This window comes from Esox lucius, chromosome 10 (genome assembly GCF_011004845.1).
Source record: "Esox lucius isolate fEsoLuc1 chromosome 10, fEsoLuc1.pri, whole genome shotgun sequence".
NCBI classification, from domain to species: domain Eukaryota; kingdom Metazoa; phylum Chordata; class Actinopteri; order Esociformes; family Esocidae; genus Esox; species Esox lucius.
The window spans coordinates 3,891,450-3,910,921 of record NC_047578.1 but is presented as its reverse complement, the minus strand read 5'-3'; the positions used below and the strand labels follow the sequence as shown (position 1 = coordinate 3,910,921).

At 45.3% G+C, this 19,472-nt stretch overlaps 1 protein-coding gene across 1 annotated transcript; it reads left to right on the top strand.

Annotated features, from left to right (window-relative positions):
• Positions 1 to 3,276: 3,276 nt before the first annotated feature.
• kpna6 (karyopherin alpha 6 (importin alpha 7)) lies at positions 3,277 to 18,268 on the top strand. The gene is made up of 14 exons (XM_010903962.5): positions 3,277 to 3,403; positions 5,759 to 5,892; positions 6,100 to 6,195; positions 6,315 to 6,414; positions 6,601 to 6,695; positions 6,884 to 7,015; positions 7,542 to 7,630; positions 7,857 to 7,956; positions 9,346 to 9,509; positions 9,658 to 9,736; positions 9,851 to 9,976; positions 10,122 to 10,249; positions 11,900 to 12,090; positions 12,562 to 18,268. Exons 1-14 carry the CDS (start codon positions 3,400 to 3,402, stop codon positions 12,747 to 12,749), a joined length of 1,626 nt encoding a protein of 541 aa, XP_010902264.2. The 5' UTR covers positions 3,277 to 3,399; the 3' UTR covers positions 12,750 to 18,268.
• The last annotated feature ends 1,204 nt before the right edge of the window (positions 18,269 to 19,472 follow it).

Below are 19,472 nucleotides of genomic sequence, written 5' to 3'. Positions count from 1 at the left end.
GAAAGAGGCCAATGCCATCAAGGAATACCGTTGCCATGAAAGGGTGCACATGGTCTGCAACAATGCTTAGGTAGGTGGTACATGTCAAAGTAGCATCCACATGAATGGCAGGACCCAAGGTTTCCCAGAAGAACATTGCCCAAAGCATCACACTGCCTCCGGCGGCTTGTGTCCTTCCCATAGTGCATCCTGGTGCCATGTGTTCTCCAGGTAAGCAACGCACACGCACCCGGCCAACCAAGTGATGTAAAAGAAAACATTATTCATCAGATCAGGCCACCTTCTTCCTTTGCTCCGTGGTCCAGTTCTGATGCTCACATGCCCATTGTAGGCTCTTTCTGCAGTGGACAGGGGTCAGCATGGGCACTCTGACTGGTCTGCGGCTACGTAGCCCCATACACAACAAACTGCAAGGCACTGTGTGTTCTGACACCTTTCTACCAGTAACAGTATTAACTTTTTCAGCAATTTGAGCTACAGTAGCTAATCAGTTGGATCGGACCTCACACCCCATGTGCATCAATGAGCCTTGGCCACCCATGACCCTGTCGCCGGTTCACCGCTTTTCCTTCCTTGGATCACTTTTGATAGGTACTGACCACTGCAGACCGGGAACACCCCACAAGGGCTGCAGTTTAGGAGATGCTCTGACCCAGTCGTCTAGCCATCACAATTTGGCCCTGGTCAAGGTGACTCAGATCCTTCCCCTTTTTCCTGCTTCTAACACATCAACTTTGAGGACAGAATGTTCACTTGCTGCCTAATATATCCCACCCACTGACAGGTGCCATGATAACGAGACTATCAGTGTTATTCACTTCACCTGTCAGTGGTCATAATGTTATGAAAGTGTAATACGCATGTACGCAGACAACATGACATTGAGGTACATTAACATGATATTAACAAACGTATGCTTTCGATCAGTGGTGAGTTCACTCTGACGGACTAAACATTGTTTCTAAGACAGATGGTTTCTGTGAGCCTAATTCAGGTACAGCAGGTCACTCACGCCTCATTTTGTTCATTTTCTGTTTTAAGGAATATTTAGCAACCAAGCAGGCCAAATAACACACACGCACTTAGCCTACACTGCCTACCCCAGTCTAGTTCCGGTATTAATATCACCCACCGGCGCAGAAAACTCTCAGTTTCATTATAGTTACCCGTCGCGCTGAAACTCCTTGTGACGTTGACAAATGGACCTGGGTCACCAGCGGCAACCCTTCCGCTGGCACGGGGGACAGCGGCACGCGTGGCAGGCTTGGCTGCAGATGATGTGCGCTAATGGTCCTCTGAGACCGGGGAAACACTGAGAAAACCCCCGAACCTGGAATGGTACGCCCCAAATGACATTAGGTTCCCTGTTGTCGTACACTTCTTACAACTGTTGCCCTGTCTAGGGGATAGGGTAGCATTTGGGACGCATTAGCAGGTGTTGTTCTCTGAATTCACTATGCTCTACCGCAATGAACGTAGCGTATTGGTTTACTAGCTGGGTTTTTTTTTTGGTCTGGTTTGCAGCCCAGAGACTAGCTAGCTCTGGAAGTGCCTGGGTCCTGGATTGCCGCATGCCAGGAAGACCGTTTTTTGTTGGATGTAGGCAATTGCTACCCATATGATTAATGTTGATGGCTGTTCGATCGCACGCTGGGGTTTTTTTTATTCTAGGTTTCATACCGAGAAATGCTAAAGTAAAAGCCTCCCTCAGCAGCCATGAAAGAGTGGCCAGTCAGCTGAAATGCGGTCTGTTGCTGGACTGAGACCAGGCTGGTTTTTCATATTGGACACATATACTTACTCACCAGGTCTGCCTAGTATTCAGCTGGAGGACACTTGGCTCACAAGTCCTTAAGGGGGGGGGGGGGGGGGGGGGGGGGGGGGGGGGGGGGTTCAGACAAAGTTGTATACACTCCATAATTTTCCCCATTACTTTTAATAAATGTTTCATTCATATTTTTAGTGGGCAGTTCTTTCAAGAGGCCGGATGACAATTTGGTCACCCTGGACAATATAATTCTTACAAGAGGGATTTGTTTGCAGACAAATCTGTATCTTCAATGTACCACTGATACTTAAATATCAGAATATTAAATGTATATCAGAGAATTAAATGTTTTCGAAAAGTTGTAATGCATTTTTATAATGCTGTGTATTCAATTATTGTAACAACCCAATCCAACACCTAGGGACTTTAACAAAAGGTTTGGACATCTAGGCATAAAAGTGACGTTTTGGTTACTCCTTTAATTAGCCTCGCGGGTGCGATGAAGTGAGATGGTCCGTAAACATGAGAAACTTAATGAAGAGAATCGGCGGAGGACATGCTCTCCCTAATTAACGGATCCATTTAGCAACCTTAATTCAACAATTAGCAACTTCCCGGTAATACTGCCCCGCGATTTCCTACAATATGATCTAACTGAAGCTAACTGAACTTCTGCACTTGTTAATAAATAACACAATTTTGCAGGGAATTAACATTAATAGTGATCATTAATAGTGTCTTCCCGGCACCAAGAGCTATTGCCTGAGCTGTGCCGACGACTGGTATTGGAAACCTGATCTTTCATATGTCCTTTCTATTACCTATGGCGGAGTCCAGGATGTAAACCCGCCGTATATTATTAATAATTTGATTTAAACCAAGTAGACCGCGTTTATCTGTCGTGGGAATCCAGTTAGTTCACCGCTTATACAACACCCCCCTCTGTCGGTGACTTTTGGGCCGGTGGGCTTAGATGTCAGAGGGACAACGATGCGTCACAAAGAGTGCAGTAATTTACCACCACCTGCTTGGGGCAAAATGACCGCAGATGCACCTTCCCTGTATTACACTGTCACATTAATTTGTGCAGTGTGCGTGGAATGCTCTGTTATTGTCACAGCGAGAGCACAGTGTTCTAAAGCCCAAAAGAGACAGAGCAGAAAACTGGGCAGGGAACGACGAGAGAAAGAGAGGGAGGGAGAACGGCAGGCCAAAAGCAAAATAATGTCATAAAAAATCACTCAGAAATGCTGTGAATTTGACTATGCTATAACAATGCCAGTAACCCCCTTTCAATCACTGCTCGAATTTTTTAATACTTGCTTGAATGTATATTATAGTATGGATTTGTCATAAAGACACATTAGTTAATACAGTGTCTTTACATCTCGATTTAATGTCCCAGCCAAATATAATTGTGTAACAAAATATTGTGCAATCATTTCTTTTGCGTCACATTTGCGCCCCCTAGCGTCAATAGGAAACAGATTTACATTTGTCATCTTTCGCACACCGTATTTCTCCGACGACATATTGTGTGTGAGCAAATTCTGGAAAATAAGGAGAGGTGTATTATCAACAATTTATTTATTTTCCAAGCAACATACGCAGTGTCTGACATTTAAGACGAAATGGGTGAGTTATGATTTTGTGTTTCTATGAAAACTGTCTATGAAGGTTTCCCTTATACATGGGATAAGGGATTAGTACCGAGCGTTAGAGTTGCTAGCAAACGTTAGCTACATAGCTAACTTAATATGCCTTTACTGTCATTAAAATGAGTTGTGTTGTCACAAATACCAACCATTCCAAAAAAGTTGTTAATTCAGACGACGTGACATTTCCAGTTTACAGATGGACTTCTGTAGCAAGGTAGTTAGTAGAAATGACTGTGTCAAGTTAACGCTAACGTGCCTCGCCTGCTAGCTAGCTTTTACTGTGTGGTGGTGGTGGTGGTGGTGGTGGTGGTGGTGGTGGTCGTCGTCAAATACTGCCTCTGTTGTTACCAGGTAACATTAGCATAAACGCTAACTAGTGCACTGGTGGTGGTATTAAATAATTTGAAACTGTTGGCTGACAAAGTTATGAACTTCAGTTAGTAATAAGACAAATCCCTGTTACATAGACTAATAAGGGGGCTTCACATTGACAACGAGATTGAATGTACATTAAATAGGGCGGATCAACGTGGTGACCACAAGCCAACTAACTACCTACCTAGTTAACTTGAGATAGTTAACCTTGGGTAGCGTGAGTTTCCGGCCTGACTAATTAGCGTTATCTACAGTACATCTTAGCCGCGTTACTATCTACCGGTTAGATTCATTACTGAATTAGCTACTGTACTGTAACTCGCTAGCTGTAACGCTATCAGCATGAGGCTGTTCATGCTGTCGGTGTCACTGTCAGCGGATTGACACATGCTGACTGCGGCTCAAAAAAATGGAGAACTAGCTTTAAGTCCCCCCCCCCCCAGTCTGTTTTATCATGAGCACTGAGTCTGTTTATTTTGAACTCAACGTTGGCCACGTTATCACTCAGACACGAGGAAATGCTTCATTTCTATTGACAGTGTTATGGAGAACTCGTCAGCAATGTAGGCAGCTGTTTGTTTACTTGTAGTTTGGGAGGGTGTGAGAGAGAGAAAGAAACTGGAAAATACTTTGTACATAGCTGAGGCGCAGAAAAAATACTGGCAGCTTGTTGTCAGTTTGTGAGCAGGAGAGAGAGGCTAATGGATTGTCATTACTGTGTAGCTACACCATTCTCATAAACAACACAATGTTTTCGTTAACCCCCGTAAATGTGACTGTCATATCAATCCGACCAAACCTAAACATAGAAGGCTAAAGCCCCACTCCTTCTCCCGCTGCTCTATCAGGTATAGCAGGGCCTGGGACCAATTATAGCTTCTCTCTGGAATCTGCATGTCACCTCGCCTGTGGCTTCACCTTCTGGTCACTTCACAAGCACATATATATGTACACACACACACTGTTATTCTGCAACAGGACTCATCTCATTATAGCATGGCTATATTGCAATGTATGGTGATCTAGGGTATATTATACATATTTTTTTTATGAAGAAACATGTATTTATAGATAATGTGAAGGTTGTCTTATTATTTAGGCCATGGTTGCAAACTGACAGACAGAGAATTACAGAACAAGGTGTCAAACTCCTGTGTCCCCTTGACTTTATTGGGTCAACCGCAACTTCCTGAGAGGCCACGCCGAAATTGTTTCCTTTGGCTTCAGAGTTTAAAATAAATTATCCTCTCACCATCGTTTTTGGAACTGTCTGTGCTCCCTGACTTTGGGTTTAATTTTGGTGATTGTTAACAAGTTGAGCAATTTGGTTTCAGTCCAATAGATATTAGTTGAAGTTATTTGTGTACACACACACTTTAACAGTGTGTCCCTAGATGACTCAGGTTTTGTGTGCTAGCTGGTTCTGGTAGCGTAACTGCACAAATGCTGAGTTGGGGTGGTTTGGCCAGCAATCAGCCACCCAGCCGTTCAGGCACTTTGGGCTAACTCAGGGATTATGTGTGTGTGTGTGTGTGGGGGTGGGGGGGGTTGTTTTTTTGGGTTTATGAGTTGACACAAACCCTGTGTGGCGTGTATGAAAGTGTATGTGTTTGACCTCAGGGTGTAATACTAGAGCAACATGATGACACAGGGGAATATAATCCCAATATAAACAAGGAAGTGTAGCACAGACACATGGTTAAATATACACCAGTGCTTCTGCTGCATGCCTACACACACGCATGCGCAAACCAGCAAAAACATAATGACACCTGTAATACTGGCTTACATGTTACCTAAACGCGTTCATAAACCTGGTAATACATGTACACACATGAGTTGACTTCCCTGGTAGAGTCTGATTTCTAGGATCAATGTGTTCCTCTGTTTCCAATATCTGTCCAGTAATGTGATTGGTCCAAATGGCTAGGAGCAGTCTAACAGATGTGTTTTGCAGAGCCGTCAGCCAGTCCGGTGAAGGATAACCCCAGGATGAACAGCTATAAGAACAAAGCCCTGAATCTGGAGGAGATGAGGCGCAGGAGGGAGGAGGAGGGAATCCAGCTCAGGAAACAGAAACGCGAACAACAGGTACACCCGCCGGGCCTGGCCCGTTAGATAGCCCGTTAGACCCGTCGGGCCTAGCCCGTTAGAGCCGCGTCCAGTGGAACAGGGCCAGCTGCTGCGCCCCCTTACAAACACAGATGTGCTATTTTCCTCCTGTATTAAACATGGCCTCCCCTGACCAGCCCGAGGGCTTCTTCTGCTGCCCTAAGCCTTTCCTCTTCCTGCCTGCAGTTCTTCAAGAGGAGGAATGTGGACATGTTGAACGAGGAGGGGGCCATGTCTGAGAGTCCACTGGTGGAGTCCTACATCGCCTCAACAGCCACTGGGGTGAGTTTTACCGGGGAGTGTCACCCCACCGCGGCCGGCGCTGAGGGCCTTCCTGTTTAAGGATGTGGGATGTGAAGGACACATCCTAACTTGAAGACCTGTTGGTTCTATGGTTTCAGGAAGGAGTGATCACCAGGGAGATGGTGGAGATGCTCTTCTCAGAGGACCTAAAGCTCCAACTTGCCACAACGCAGAAGTTCAGGAAATTGCTGTCCAAAGGTAGCGGGCTGTTCGGGGCGTATCGTCAGGGGACGCTTTGTCCGAAGTTATTCGCACGTTTTTTTGTCAGAACAGTAATGGGTTAGGGGAGTAATTGGTCAGCCGGCGTGTGTCTGTTCATGTCTGCTCCTGAGGACCAGTGGGTTCCATAACATACCGTATTAAATTCTGTCTGACCTGTTCCAGAGCCCAATCCACCAATCGATGAGGTCATTAACACGCCCGGCATAGTGGAGAGGTTTGTGGAGTTCCTCAAGATGAGCGTCGACTGCACATTACAGGTGAGACCTTCATGCAGGGTCACGTTCAGATCGAAAAACAACTTGTTTTGATTGAAACAAACTGCTTTGCAGGCTTTGTCAACATTGAATGACCGTTGAAGAACCTTTCTTTTTTTTGTTTGTTGAGTATTTATAATGTTGATGTATAATTTCTCTGTATGTCTGTGCGTGCGCGCGTGCGCGTGTAGTTTGAGGCTGCGTGGGCGCTGACCAACATAGCCTCAGGAACGTCCATGCAGACCAAGATCGTGATCGAGGCCGGAGCCGTGCCCATCTTCATAGAACTACTCAACTCCGACTTCGAAGATGTCCAGGAACAGGTGAGGGCCCCAACATTTTTAAGGGGCCTTATGTGAAATGTTGACTGTACTACTAGCATCAATACCAGCATAAATGATTCGACAATGTCTGCAGTTAGGGTTGGAGATGCTGCCCGTTTCAACTTCCTAGTTGACTTGTTCGCAGTGAAGTGTAGTCTCCTCTCACACACACACACACACACACACCACACACACACACCGAAACCACCCCGGACTTGCTAATACTACTCTGGTCTTGTTTGTTAAGAGATGAGGAGTAGGTGACCAGAAGTGTTACTGTTTTAAGTCTTGTAAACATTAGAGACAGGATTCTTCATAGTGCCCCTTTAACAGAATCGCACAGAAGAATTAATCAGGGCCTTTTTGTATAGTTCTTTTAATGGATTGTTGTTGAACACTATATATTTTTTCCTTGATTAAATTCTCAGTAATTATGTTTTCATGTAAATGTGAAACCCAGTGTAGTGAATCAGTATGTATTCTCTCTCGTTGTGTCTCACTCTCTCTGTCTCTCTCTTTCTCGCAGGCTGTGTGGGCTTTAGGTAACATAGCGGGAGACAGCGCCGTTTGCAGGGACTTCGTACTCAACTGCAACATCCTGCCACCTCTTCTAATGTAAGGAGACGCTGCTTCTGTTTCAGGTCCCGTGGGGGTCCTCGTTCGGCTCCCGTGGGGGTCCTCGTTCGGCTCCCGTGGGGGTCCTCGTTCGGCTCCCGTGGGGGTCCTCGTTCGGCTCCCGTGGGGGCCTTGTTTCGTCCTACTTCGTGAACCACCTAAGATGGACAGTTGTGGGATACAGGTGTTGTCTGTACTCATCCTGTTTCTCATCCTTCCTCCCCAGGCTTCTGACCAAGTCCACCAGGCTCACTATGACCAGGAATGCAGTCTGGGCTCTCTCCAACCTGTGTAGAGGGAAGAGCCCCCCACCTGTATTTGAGAAGGTAAACTTCCCCCACACCTCTCTCCAACCTGTGTAGAGGGAAGACCCCACCTGTATCATATAGTGTCAGGAATAGCATCATTTGATTTCATCATGTACGTAATGATATTAATAACTTGAGTTGAGGTTTTGTTCTGCCTGAGTTGCTAATTGTGTCTCTCTTTGAGTAAAACTTAAACTGCTAGTTATACTGAAGTAGAAGCAGTAAGTCTGTTTAATAACTACGCTAAGAGCTGCTCATTTTCCATGATGCCTGATACAACACTGGGCACAGCCTGTGGGATGTTGGCCATATCGTCATTATAAGCCAATAACTAAGGTGTAATGATGATGTCCTGTTCTTATGCCTCAGCTTTCAGCGCCCAGTGTTCAGGATATAAACTGGGTGCTTCATAATGTTGTTTTGGCTTCCCAAATGGCTTCCAGACGACTACGTTACACCGGCCGTGTCCCAAAGGGACTCATTGAGTTCCGATCCGAAACCCCGACAGGTTGCTAGATTAGGTCATGCTTTCGGCCCCCAGACCTGGAGCTACATTACACACGTCCCAAAAGGCACCCTGTGACCTGTTTTGTGCCCTACTATTTAGGTGATGTGGAGCCATTTGGGACGCTGCCCGGATGACTCAAAACGCTCTGTGTCAGTTAGCCAGCAGCTAGCGGATGATTTAATCTGCTAGTGACTGGGGCCGTCCCGAGCCGAGCGTCAAAGCCCCGGTGACCAAGACTGAGCATGTGACCAAGAGATGTCATGTGACGAGGCACCAGGAAACTAGTTTTCTGCGTTTGTTCATGCAGGAAGACTCGAGCCTGAGACCAGGGCCTCTTTTTCAGTTGAGCCCTGCGTTTTATCGGTTGACTTATCAGTAGTGCTTATGGAAATGAGGCAAAGTTTTTTTATCTACACTCCTCCCTGTAATCTGCAGTCTAATCGACATATCCTGTGGTCTACATTCCTTCCTGTAGTCTACACTGCTTCCTTTAGTCTGCACTTCCTGTATTTTACACCTCTTCCTGTAGTCTGCCCTCCTGTACCCTTTAATCTGTACTTACCTTTAGCCAACTTATCTCCTGTGAGGTCAGCTTGCTATTATTTGAGCTTGTTGACACAGCAGACAAGTACACAGGCTATTGGAAGGACACTACCCAGAATGCCCTGTACACAATCTACTGTACACTGACCTAGACACTGCGTGAACTTTAAACTCTCAGAAATGTCGACTGGCTCCTTTCAGTAGCGGCGTGGGCCGGTGGCGGTGGAGCTGGGCCGAGTTGTTCACCACAGGCAGACACTTTGAAGCACAAGCAGCAAGCGTGTCGTCGGTGCTCTCTGAAGCCGATCAGACGCGCCCTCCAGCCCCCCTGTTGAACCGGTCCTCCCATTCCCCAGGTGTCCCCCTGTCTGCCGGTGCTGTCCAGGCTGTTGTTCAGTAGCGATCCGGACCTGCTGGCGGACGCCTGCTGGGCCCTGTCCTACCTCTCCGACGGGCCCAACGAGAAGATCCAGGCCGTCATCGACTCGGGCGTGTGCCGGCGCCTCGTGGAGCTGCTCATGTAGGTGTACGCCAACCCGGCTCTCCGGCACGGCTCGTCAAAACACCCGCTGAATGTCACCCCCCAGGGAAGATTATGAGGATCGACTTGATTCCCTCCGTCTTTTAATCCTCTGTGTCTCCTTGCCCCCCCCCCCCCCCCCAACCAGGCACACGGACTACAAGGTGGCGTCTCCGGCCTTGAGAGCGGTGGGGAACATTGTGACCGGGGACGACATCCAGACGCAGGTAAAATGCTCCGGGGAGGCCGAGAGGTCTGTCAGAGGCCGGTCGGATCTGTTGCCGAGGGGAATGGAGGGTTTGTCTGCGGTGGGTGAATGACATGGGTGCTGTTGCCTGTAGGTGGTGCTGAACTGTTCAGCCCTGCCCTGTTTACTCCACCTGCTGAGCAGTGCTAAGGAGTCAATCCGCAAGGAAGCCTGCTGGACCATCTCCAACATCACGGCTGGAAACAGGGCTCAGATACAGGTGAGGCACGGAGGGAGTTCCCTGGGGTTTTCTCTGTTCAGGCAGCCCAGGTGACATGCATGTTCTGTGTCTTGGTTTATTGTATTTGTTTGGACAGGCACCATGTACAACGTTCTTGTTTTCCCTACTTTTTGCTCTCCATCAGACGGTGATTGATGCCAACATCTTCCCGGTGCTGATAGACATCCTGCAGAAGGCAGAGTTTAGAACCAGGAAGGAAGCAGCCTGGGCCATCACCAACGCCACGTCCGGAGGAACGCCGGAACAGATCAGGTACCCAACCACATCACAAACTTCTTAATTAGCTGTGTACCACTGGTAGAATATAATGACTTATGGAATTGTTTTATAATAGCTATAAGGCTCTTTGAGGGTAGTCGTTTATGGCTAATATAGCATGGCTGATATAGCATGGCTAATATAGCATGGCTAAGTGCTGTGCCCAAGTAATTATTGTTGCACTATGCCTAAGAACATCCCCTAGCTGTGCTATGCCCCACTTGGCTGTTAGCTGAGTTTAGATACTGCGTATACATACAAGGCTGGCAAAGGCCTAGCTCTACCAGTCGTTTCAAAGGGTGTTGTCATATAGTGTTCTCTTATTGCTTTGAACTGTTCAGTGTCAAATTGAAACCCTAGTCTGAGTTAGCAATGTTATGTTGGCGAGGCGCCCCGGGGGTTTGTGCGAGGTGCCCCAGGGGTTTGTGCGAGGTGCCCCGGGGGTTTGTGCGAGGTGCCCCGGGGGTTTGTGCGAGGTGCCCCGGGGGTTTGTGCGAGGCGCCCCGGGGGTTTGTGCGAGGCGCCCCGGGGGTTTGTGCGAGGCGCCCCGGGGGTTTGTGCGAGGCACCCCGGGGGTTTGTGCGAGGCGCCCCAGAGGTTTGTGCGAGGCGCCCCGGGGGTTTGTGCGAGGCGCCCCGGGGGTTTGTGCGAGGCGCCCCGGGGGTTTGTGCGAGGCGCCCCGGGGGTTTGTGCGAGGCGCCCCGGGGGTTTGTTGTGAGGCGCCCCGGGGGTTTGTTGTGAGGCGCCCCGGGGGTTTGTTGTGAGGCGCCCCGGGGGTTTGTTGTGAGGCGCCCCGGGGGTTTGTTGTGAGGCGCCCCGGGGGTTTGTTGTGAGGCGCCCCGGGGGTTTGTTGTGAGGCGCCCCAGGGGTTTGTGCGAGGCGCCCCAGGGGTTTGTGCGAGGCGCCCCGGGGGTTTGTGCGAGGCACCCCGGGGGTTTGTGCGAGGCGCCCCAGGGGTTTGTTGTGAGGAGGAAGGAAGCTGGTGTCCTATAAGGAAGTCAGTGCCTCTGGTCTACTATGCAAAGTGGGAGTATGTACGGTTGTGGTTCTACTCTGGGTTTTAAGAGAATCTCCAGGTTCTCGTAGGATGTTGCAGCTGTAGTAGGAAGTCAGTTTTTTTGTGGGAGAGGGTAGAAGGAGCGGTTCAGTGTTCGCTTTCCTCTCGTCGTATTCCTTGCTGGGTCAGAGAGTCCACTCAAAGCTTTTTCCACAGCCTGTGTCTGGAAATACCCGTGTTGTCACAGTAATGTCAGACTGGGGGTATACTTGGTGTGTGTATTTGAGGCCTTGTCGGGAGCTGTTGGTCCGTATTGAGTTACCTTGCGGTTCTTTTCCCCTCCTCCACATGAGGAACATCTCTGCTGTATCCAGGCTGCTAGTTCTCTCAGACGGCTGGGCTGGGCTGGACCAAACACTGTGTTCTGTGTTTATGATCGATGATTCAGTTCCATGTTGGTGTCACACAGCCTTTAGTCTCTCATCCGTCTCTCGATTCTCATATATTGTCTGTGGTGTCTGGTGCATGTCTGTTATTTCTTTTTTTTTCTGTACTACTTTGTGTCTGAAATATGGGTCATGTTCTGTTTAGTTTGACGTAGCAAAACCTTTGAAGGGGTGATTCACTGTCTTACTCCCCGTCTCCAGGTACCTGGTCAACCTGGGCTGCATCAAGCCTCTGTGTGATCTGTTGACGGTGATGGATAGTAAGATCGTCCAGGTGGCTTTGAACGGACTGGAGAACATTCTGAGACTTGGAGACCAGGAGGCTAAGCAGGATGGAGGACAGCACGGCTCCGGAATCAACCCTTACTGCTCCCTTATAGAGGAGGCCTATGGTATGTAAATACATACATTACCCCTTACTGCTCCCTTATAGATGCCTATGTTGTGTGCTTAAATACATTACCACTTACGGCTCCTTTAAAGAGGAGGTCTATGGTATGTAAATGCATACACTACCCCTTACAGCTCCCTTATAGAGGAGGCCTATAGTATGTAAATACATACATTACTCCTTACTGCTCCCTCATAGAGGAGGTCTGTTGTACGCTCATAAATACATCAGACACACACATGCATTCTGTCATCTATTAGGGTTGGATTGCAAAATTTTAAAATGGCATCTTACTAGCAGTTTTTTCATATAGTTTCCACACAAGGCCAATAAACATGAACGAACAAAATAAAGCAATCCACCTGCTGAAGTTATACAAGTATAGGTAGTAACCAAATTAAACAACACCAACTCCACTTTGTCCTTTGTCATCAAACCCCTCCCCTGTTTCCTTTGTTCCTCCTTCGTCCAGGCCTGGATAAGATTGAGTTCCTCCAGAGCCACGAGAACCAGGAGATCTACCAGAAGGCCTTTGACCTGATTGAGCACTACTTTGGTGTGGAGGAGGACGACCAAAACCTGGCGCCTCTGGTGGACGAGGCCAACCAGCAGTTCCTCTTCCCCCAGCAGGAGGCACCAATGGAGGGCTTCCAGCTATAACGCCTCCCCTGCCCCATACTTTCCTGGTTCTCTCTGCGCTTGGTTCATCCAACTCTCACCTCATACCAGGGCGTTCCCTACCCATCGGGGGGCTTTTAGGGTCCTTCTAGCCCAACATTTCTGTCCCACACTGTGCCCCTCCCCCTGGCTGTTTCCTTCCATGTCTCAACAATCATCTGGCAGATGTCTCACCCCGATCCCCCAATCTCTGTGGAAGGTGTTACTGTGCCTCTTCTTTCTTAGCTCCCAAACCGTACAGAGGGTTCACCAGCGCTAACTATCTCCACCTTGTGCCCCCCCGACCCCTTATGAAAGGTTTACGTTTGCCCCATCCCATGGGAGGCTTACGGCGATGACATTACCCAGCCTAATTTCCCCCCTCGACCTGGTGGATCTCACCTCTCTAACGGAAATGCCGCATCCAGGCCAGCGAGCCAATGGGAAGAGCTGAACTCAAAACCACCCGACCTGATGACAAAACCATGTTCTTCCTCCGCGGCGGTCACGCCCCCAAGGCCTGCCTTGTGTGCCGTTCCAGGTTTTAAAATGCACACATGCGCTGAGAGACGTCACACTGCCAGTTGATTCTTTGTGCATTGGCTGTGGTTTGATTTGGTCTTGTTTATTTGCCCGTCCGCGTGTCCTCTCTTGGTACGACACAGTCTGCCCTTTGTGGGGATCTGGCTTGTCAGGTGAGGACTCCCTGACTCTAGCATCAAACCTAACCAGTGTGAGGTTAATTACCTGGTCTCTGAAGTGTCTTCCTTGCCCTTATCAGCCCCCCCCCCCCCCACCCAGCATAGTTTTGTTTTACTGTGCCCCATCCAAAGACTAGAGGGTCCCCAGGCTACAGGCTGGTCTTTCCACTCTAAACAATAAACTACCCAGCTGTATTGACTAACCCAGATTCCAAACATCCCCTTTACACTGGTTTCTGTCGGTAGCAGACATACAGGGTTTGCCTACATTATTCTGTGGATTCTAGAACTGTCTCAGGTTCTACAGCCACGGTTTTGAAAATAGACCCATGGTTTTCCCTATTCTAGAACAGACCATGCGTCCTGTGTACAACATTTCCTTTTTTTTTTTCTTCACTTTTTTTTTTTTTTGTGCTTGTCAGATTATTTCTTAGTTGGGGTGGGGGGGGGGGGTGGGTGGAAAGTCATAGGAATTTGTTGAAGTTTAAATGGTACAGTCTGGTACATGTCTGGGCTGGTGTAAGAATTGGGCTGGGGAGGTTGTTGAGTTAGACATGGGGCTAGAGTTTTGGGCTGTCTTTTGATCCCTATTGAAAGTACCTAGTTTGCCAGCTTGATCTGAGGTTCATATACCGAATAGCTAGAGGTATAATATTTGTTGTGTGCTGTGTTCTTAATAACGATACATTTGAAATATGAAGTGAGTCTAACTATTTAACAACACACACCTGGTGGGCTAGAGGGACTGTGTCAGCTGGAGCACAATATTAGGTATGAATATCCAAAACCAAGATGTATCAACAGGATTCATTGTCAATTCCGGCTACTTCTGGATGTAATTTATTCCAGTTCTTATTCCAAATCTCATCAGTTAAAACCGTTTAGAATTCGAATTTGGTCAGCCTTCAGAGTTGACTAGCAATTCAGTTGAACTGAGGGTCGTTTTCTTGGTTTGGGTCTCAAATGAATTTATTTTTGGATGAATCCTAAATTGAGGAAAATCACAGCACTTAAATCAGCCACCATTTTCCGATTAAAAAAAACAAAAAACAATCAATCACCTATTAATTTGCATCTCTGGTTGGGATTTAGGCCTTTTAGGTTTTTAACTTCTTGGTTCCATATCAAGACTTGAACTCCTCACAAATGGCAACCTTATCCCTTATGTAATGCACTACTTTGCATCTTTTAATGCATTATTAAGGTAATGAGGTGCCATTTGGGACAAAGACCAAGTGTGACGAGAATGGAGCTGGCTGGGCTAGTGTAGGTGAAGGGGGTGGTGGCGCCCCTCAGGTGTGTGAGATGTGGGTTTGCATGGGGTTTCTATTGCCCTACATATTATCCCGGGGTATCCCTTCGCCAAACGCCTGGAATTATACCCGAAAATAGCAGAGAGGAAGAGGGGTGATGTGAAAACAAGGGATTTCGATGATGATCAGTTTGACGTCTTGAGTTGCGGCTGAGGTTTGCCATAATGTCAGGCCTAGCGGGAGAATCCAATCAAGTGTTTGCACACGTTTTCCTTAACGCGAACAAAAGAAAGCCGGTTTGTATGGTTATCACACAAAATACACTTCAAAGGAATTAACTAGTTGCTGTTAAGTTGATAGTTTGGTGGTGGGGCGGGGTTAGATCTGATATTCAGCAGATGTTTCATTCTAGATTGCTGTATTGTAAAGGAATGGGAATGACAACATGTCATTGTGATGGTATGTATATAACGGTGTCGAGATATATTTGCCGGGTGTCCTGAAAGTGTTCTCCAATGACACTATTCACCCATTATTTTTTGCCAGAGCTGCACAAGGACCCCCTGGTAAATAGTAGTAAATTTGTCTTGAGACGTAGCGTGTGAGTTGAGCCACGGACATGGGTCTTACGACAACCAGGGTTTGGCGAAGGATTTGTCTTTCTAGACCTTGACCAGCCTAACAGCAGCAGACATTATAGTAAAGAGATGTATTTGCACACACACACACACTACCTTCATACTCATTGTACACACTACACAATACACACAGATGCGTGCTACACAAAGAGAGAAAAAAACCTTCCAAAATCCACTGTTTGAATGAACGGTATTGCATGTTTTCTTTTCTGTGATATATTGCCACAGGCTTGGTTTCCATTTACAGCATGTTCATTCAGTGTTTGCTTTCATTTTGCCACTTTTTGGCACTTTTGAGATTATTACGCAATCATTATTTTTTATTTAAGAATGCACCTACCCACAATGCAGTGCTCTTTGATGCGATTAGATTCACACAGGGGACATGCAATAGATATGAAGAAATATATAAGTGGTTATTTTCTCTTAAGTGGAACATTATCACATTCTCAACATCATTTCATATCTTCTAAAGAATATTAAAGAGAAACTATGACCATTTTTTAGTTTTCCGTTTTATTAAAGTTTATTTTGGAAGTGCAGTGGTCTACTTTCTGGTATTATGGAAGACTTTTTTCTCTTTTCTGCCACATGACTGAAGATGGTGAGATGTATTGCCCTTAGACACAGAACTAAACTCCCCTTTCCCTCCATCATTAAAGATGAAGTCTGCGATTTAATTTTTTTTGTCCTCTGGTTGTGGAAGTCCAAAAAGGGTATCTGAAAGTAATGTGCTAGGTCTTGTTTGAAACTGCTTGCTTTCAAACCTCATGGATAACTGAGGTATGATGTTGAGTCTGATAATAGATTAGGTACATATTAACATCATATTGAACATCATTAAATCACAGGCCAAAATTGGTTTAAAAGAAAAACACACATTTCTCGGACTACATCTTTAATCCTAACCTTTACAATTAATGAGGGGGAGTAATACTGACTTTGGGTTGAGTGGAGCCATTGACTCAAACTAGTCGGGTAGTGTGACAGTTTGACTGACAGACAGGTGCTGTGTGAGGAATAGATTTGGGTACAATTATTAACTTCAGATCTGAGTTTTCCAGAAACTTGTTCTGTGTATCCACAGTTTTCCCCTTTGTTGAGCTGAACAAACTCAGTTGAGCTCTGTGAATAAATCGAATCTGAAATATTGTTTACTTAGGAAAAATCTGAATTTGTTATGAACATTCAAGGCTGGTGCTAAGCTGAATGTTTAGTCCCAGATGATCAAAACCACAGATTTCTTTTTGGAAGGTCATCGATAACACGGCAGACTTGATGTCCTAACTATGCGGATCTTGGCAGGTTTCTGAATAACTAGTTACTCTGTTGTCCAATTTGACGTGTCTGAGTAGGTTGATATTGTGATGGTGAGAGCTATGACTTCTCTTCTAAGTATTTCGTAATTATGAAGCATACTGTAAATGTCGCATGTTTTTTTTTTTTTTACAAATTAGTTTGTTTTTTGAACCATGTGGTTCTAAGGATGAACTTAGCGATTCCTTTGGAAGGCTGGCTCTTGGTCTGCAAAGGCATTGGACGCTTTTGGTTTAATTGCAACATATGCATTCAGATTTGTTGTAAGGCTAACCTTGTCATGGATATGGCGTAAGGATGTTTGTAAGTTTATACAGTGAAATATCGCAAGAGTCTATGCACTTTGGTCCTCAAAAGGTGAAATAGTGGTCCACAGAACAAGTCTGCTCCGAACAGACAATTTAAAACAAAAACAGTTATTGGAAAACTTGAGAAAAATAATTTGCAAAAAAATTTGGTCTCCAAGAAGGAATGGAGCACCCGTTAATGCAATGTGACTTTTTCTGGTCCACTTTAGTGTGCAGTCTCTACAAAGACTACCAAAATAGTACAATATTTAAAATCAATGGATCAACGCAAGTTTGACAAAATATAAAAAATATATATTTATATTTATGAAAAATAAAAATGCACTCCTATTCACTAAAGTGCCAATCCCGACAACTGACGACTGGAGGTTGATTATTGATTACTTGTCTTTTGACTTATTGATTTATATTCTTTCTTTTTTTGTATTTTTTTTACTTGAATGTGCACACGTTTTGTGCTAAAACATTGCTGCTCTATGTTCTTTATCTTATAAAGTTACATTACTTGCCGTGGTTTCTCAGAAGAAGTGGCATTCTTTACTACTTGTGCACCAAATTTTGGGATTAGGCCAGAGGACAGACTGGGGAGTCATTTAATAGCCTACAAGTGACTCCGTTTATCCCATCATGCTGTTCTAACAAAAATCACGTATGCAACTTTCATACAGTTTAATGCATTGTTTTTACTGCAGATTATAACTCATGTAGTTGCAATTGAAGGGCAGTTCAGACAATATAAAGAAACTGCAGTCAAAATCAAATGTTAGTCTATGGCGAAAACTTCACTGCGTCTTATTGCGCAATGTTGTGTCTTATGGTTTGGAAAAGCTTCTGGATGCAGTTATTGGGTCTGTTTCGGTATCTGGCCGATACGGTCTGCCATTCAGTAGCCTAACATTGTAATGCCAAGAATAGAGCCAACACAATTCCTTATCCTACTTTTCATACTTGTTTTACGTAGCATATTTCTACATTCAAACGGTTTCTCTTGGCTCTGAAAAAAAGGAACGGACAATTTCAAACGACGTCTCACCAAAGGTCTATTTGGATTTTTTCTTTTTTTTTACTTTGAGGAGCAGTGCCATTACATGTATGTTGTTTTTTTTGTTGTTTTTATTTGTGGCTTAAATCATATGGCTCACAAGACCCAGTCAACTAACCCAACAAGCAATCACTTGTGCATAGACATCTCTCAACTGTCTTTGATTTAGAAAATGTCATCAGCAGTGGTTGTTTTGAGATGGGAAGCTAAATATAAGCTATGTCTGAGAACCAGTAACCTTCTAACCAGACTTGCAATAAATACTCTCTAAAAATCAGCCAAACCCAGGGAGGTCTGCCCTGTCCCCTGGTCAGTGGCCTATTTTTGACTGTAAAATTGGGTGCCACTTGGGACAGAGCATACGGCATTCTTATTCCCGCTTATTATTCAGGGTTTTGGCCCTCTGTTCCAGGGTCAGAGGGGATTGATCTACAGTTTTACAGATTCCATTCAGGAATGCAGATGTGTAAAATAATTTACATAGAAAAATAATGATTATAAAATATTCAAATGGGGAGCTATGCGTACGAGGTATACAGTATACATATTAGCTGAACGAGTCATCCACATTTGTAATTCCCCCCTTCAGAGTGCCGAGATGCTTTTGGTGGAATATTGAAAGTGTAACATTTTGTTTACTGACGTGCTGGTAAATTCACACGGTTCTCGTTATTGACCATGTTTCTCTGAGATCAGAACATCTGGATATCTGATGTGTCAACTGTCCACAGCGTCTAGCTGTCTGTTAGTCAATGACATGGTAACGCAGAGTCGGGTACTGCTACATGCATGTAGCATCTGAGCTGGGGAAACCATCAATGTGTGTTCTAGTATCAGGATCCTGTGGTCAGGAAAATTATTTCATTAGAAATGAAAAAGAAAATAAAGATAAAATTGAATTGGACTTTTGTCGTCTTCCGTCCTAGAAATGTGTATACTTGGAGATAACAGTCTGCTAAAAACCCCAGCCACGGCAATATACTGCTCACCTTTGTCAAAAATGCCACAGCTGCAGTTTACAATGCTATTTGTTTGTAAAGTATTTTTCATTCACCATATTAACTGACCAACCCTGATTTAAACACTGACCTGGTCCTCTCATTTCTATCTTTTTAATTGTATTTATTTTCAAAAACATCTTATTTTTTATTTTTCCTTTTGGTGTGTTCGTTTGCTTTTGATAACCCATCTTAAACTGTGACTTGACATGACCGACGGTATGAATGAGTGACGAAAAACTGATACACTTCAAATGAACATGACACAAACATGAACACAGAAACTAAAAACAAACATACAAAATGCATTAACAAATATTAGAAATGTATAAAAATTAAAAAGTTGTCCAGTGGAAGCTGTACACAAATAAATGAATAAAAGTATGTTGCAACCCTTTAATGTTTGGTAGCTGTGATCTATTGTTTCTGGGATTTTGTGTTTTAAATTATAAAAACGTACTGAAGAGTT

Bases quoted from the DNA above. Each gene is read 5' to 3' on its own strand.
- kpna6 (XM_010903962.5), top strand. The intron at 5,893-6,099 runs GTACACCCGCCG...TCCTGCCTGCAG, and splicing joins AACAGAAACGCGAACAACAG to TTCTTCAAGAGGAGGAATGT. The intron at 6,696-6,883 runs GTGAGACCTTCA...GTGCGCGTGTAG, and splicing joins GCGTCGACTGCACATTACAG to TTTGAGGCTGCGTGGGCGCT.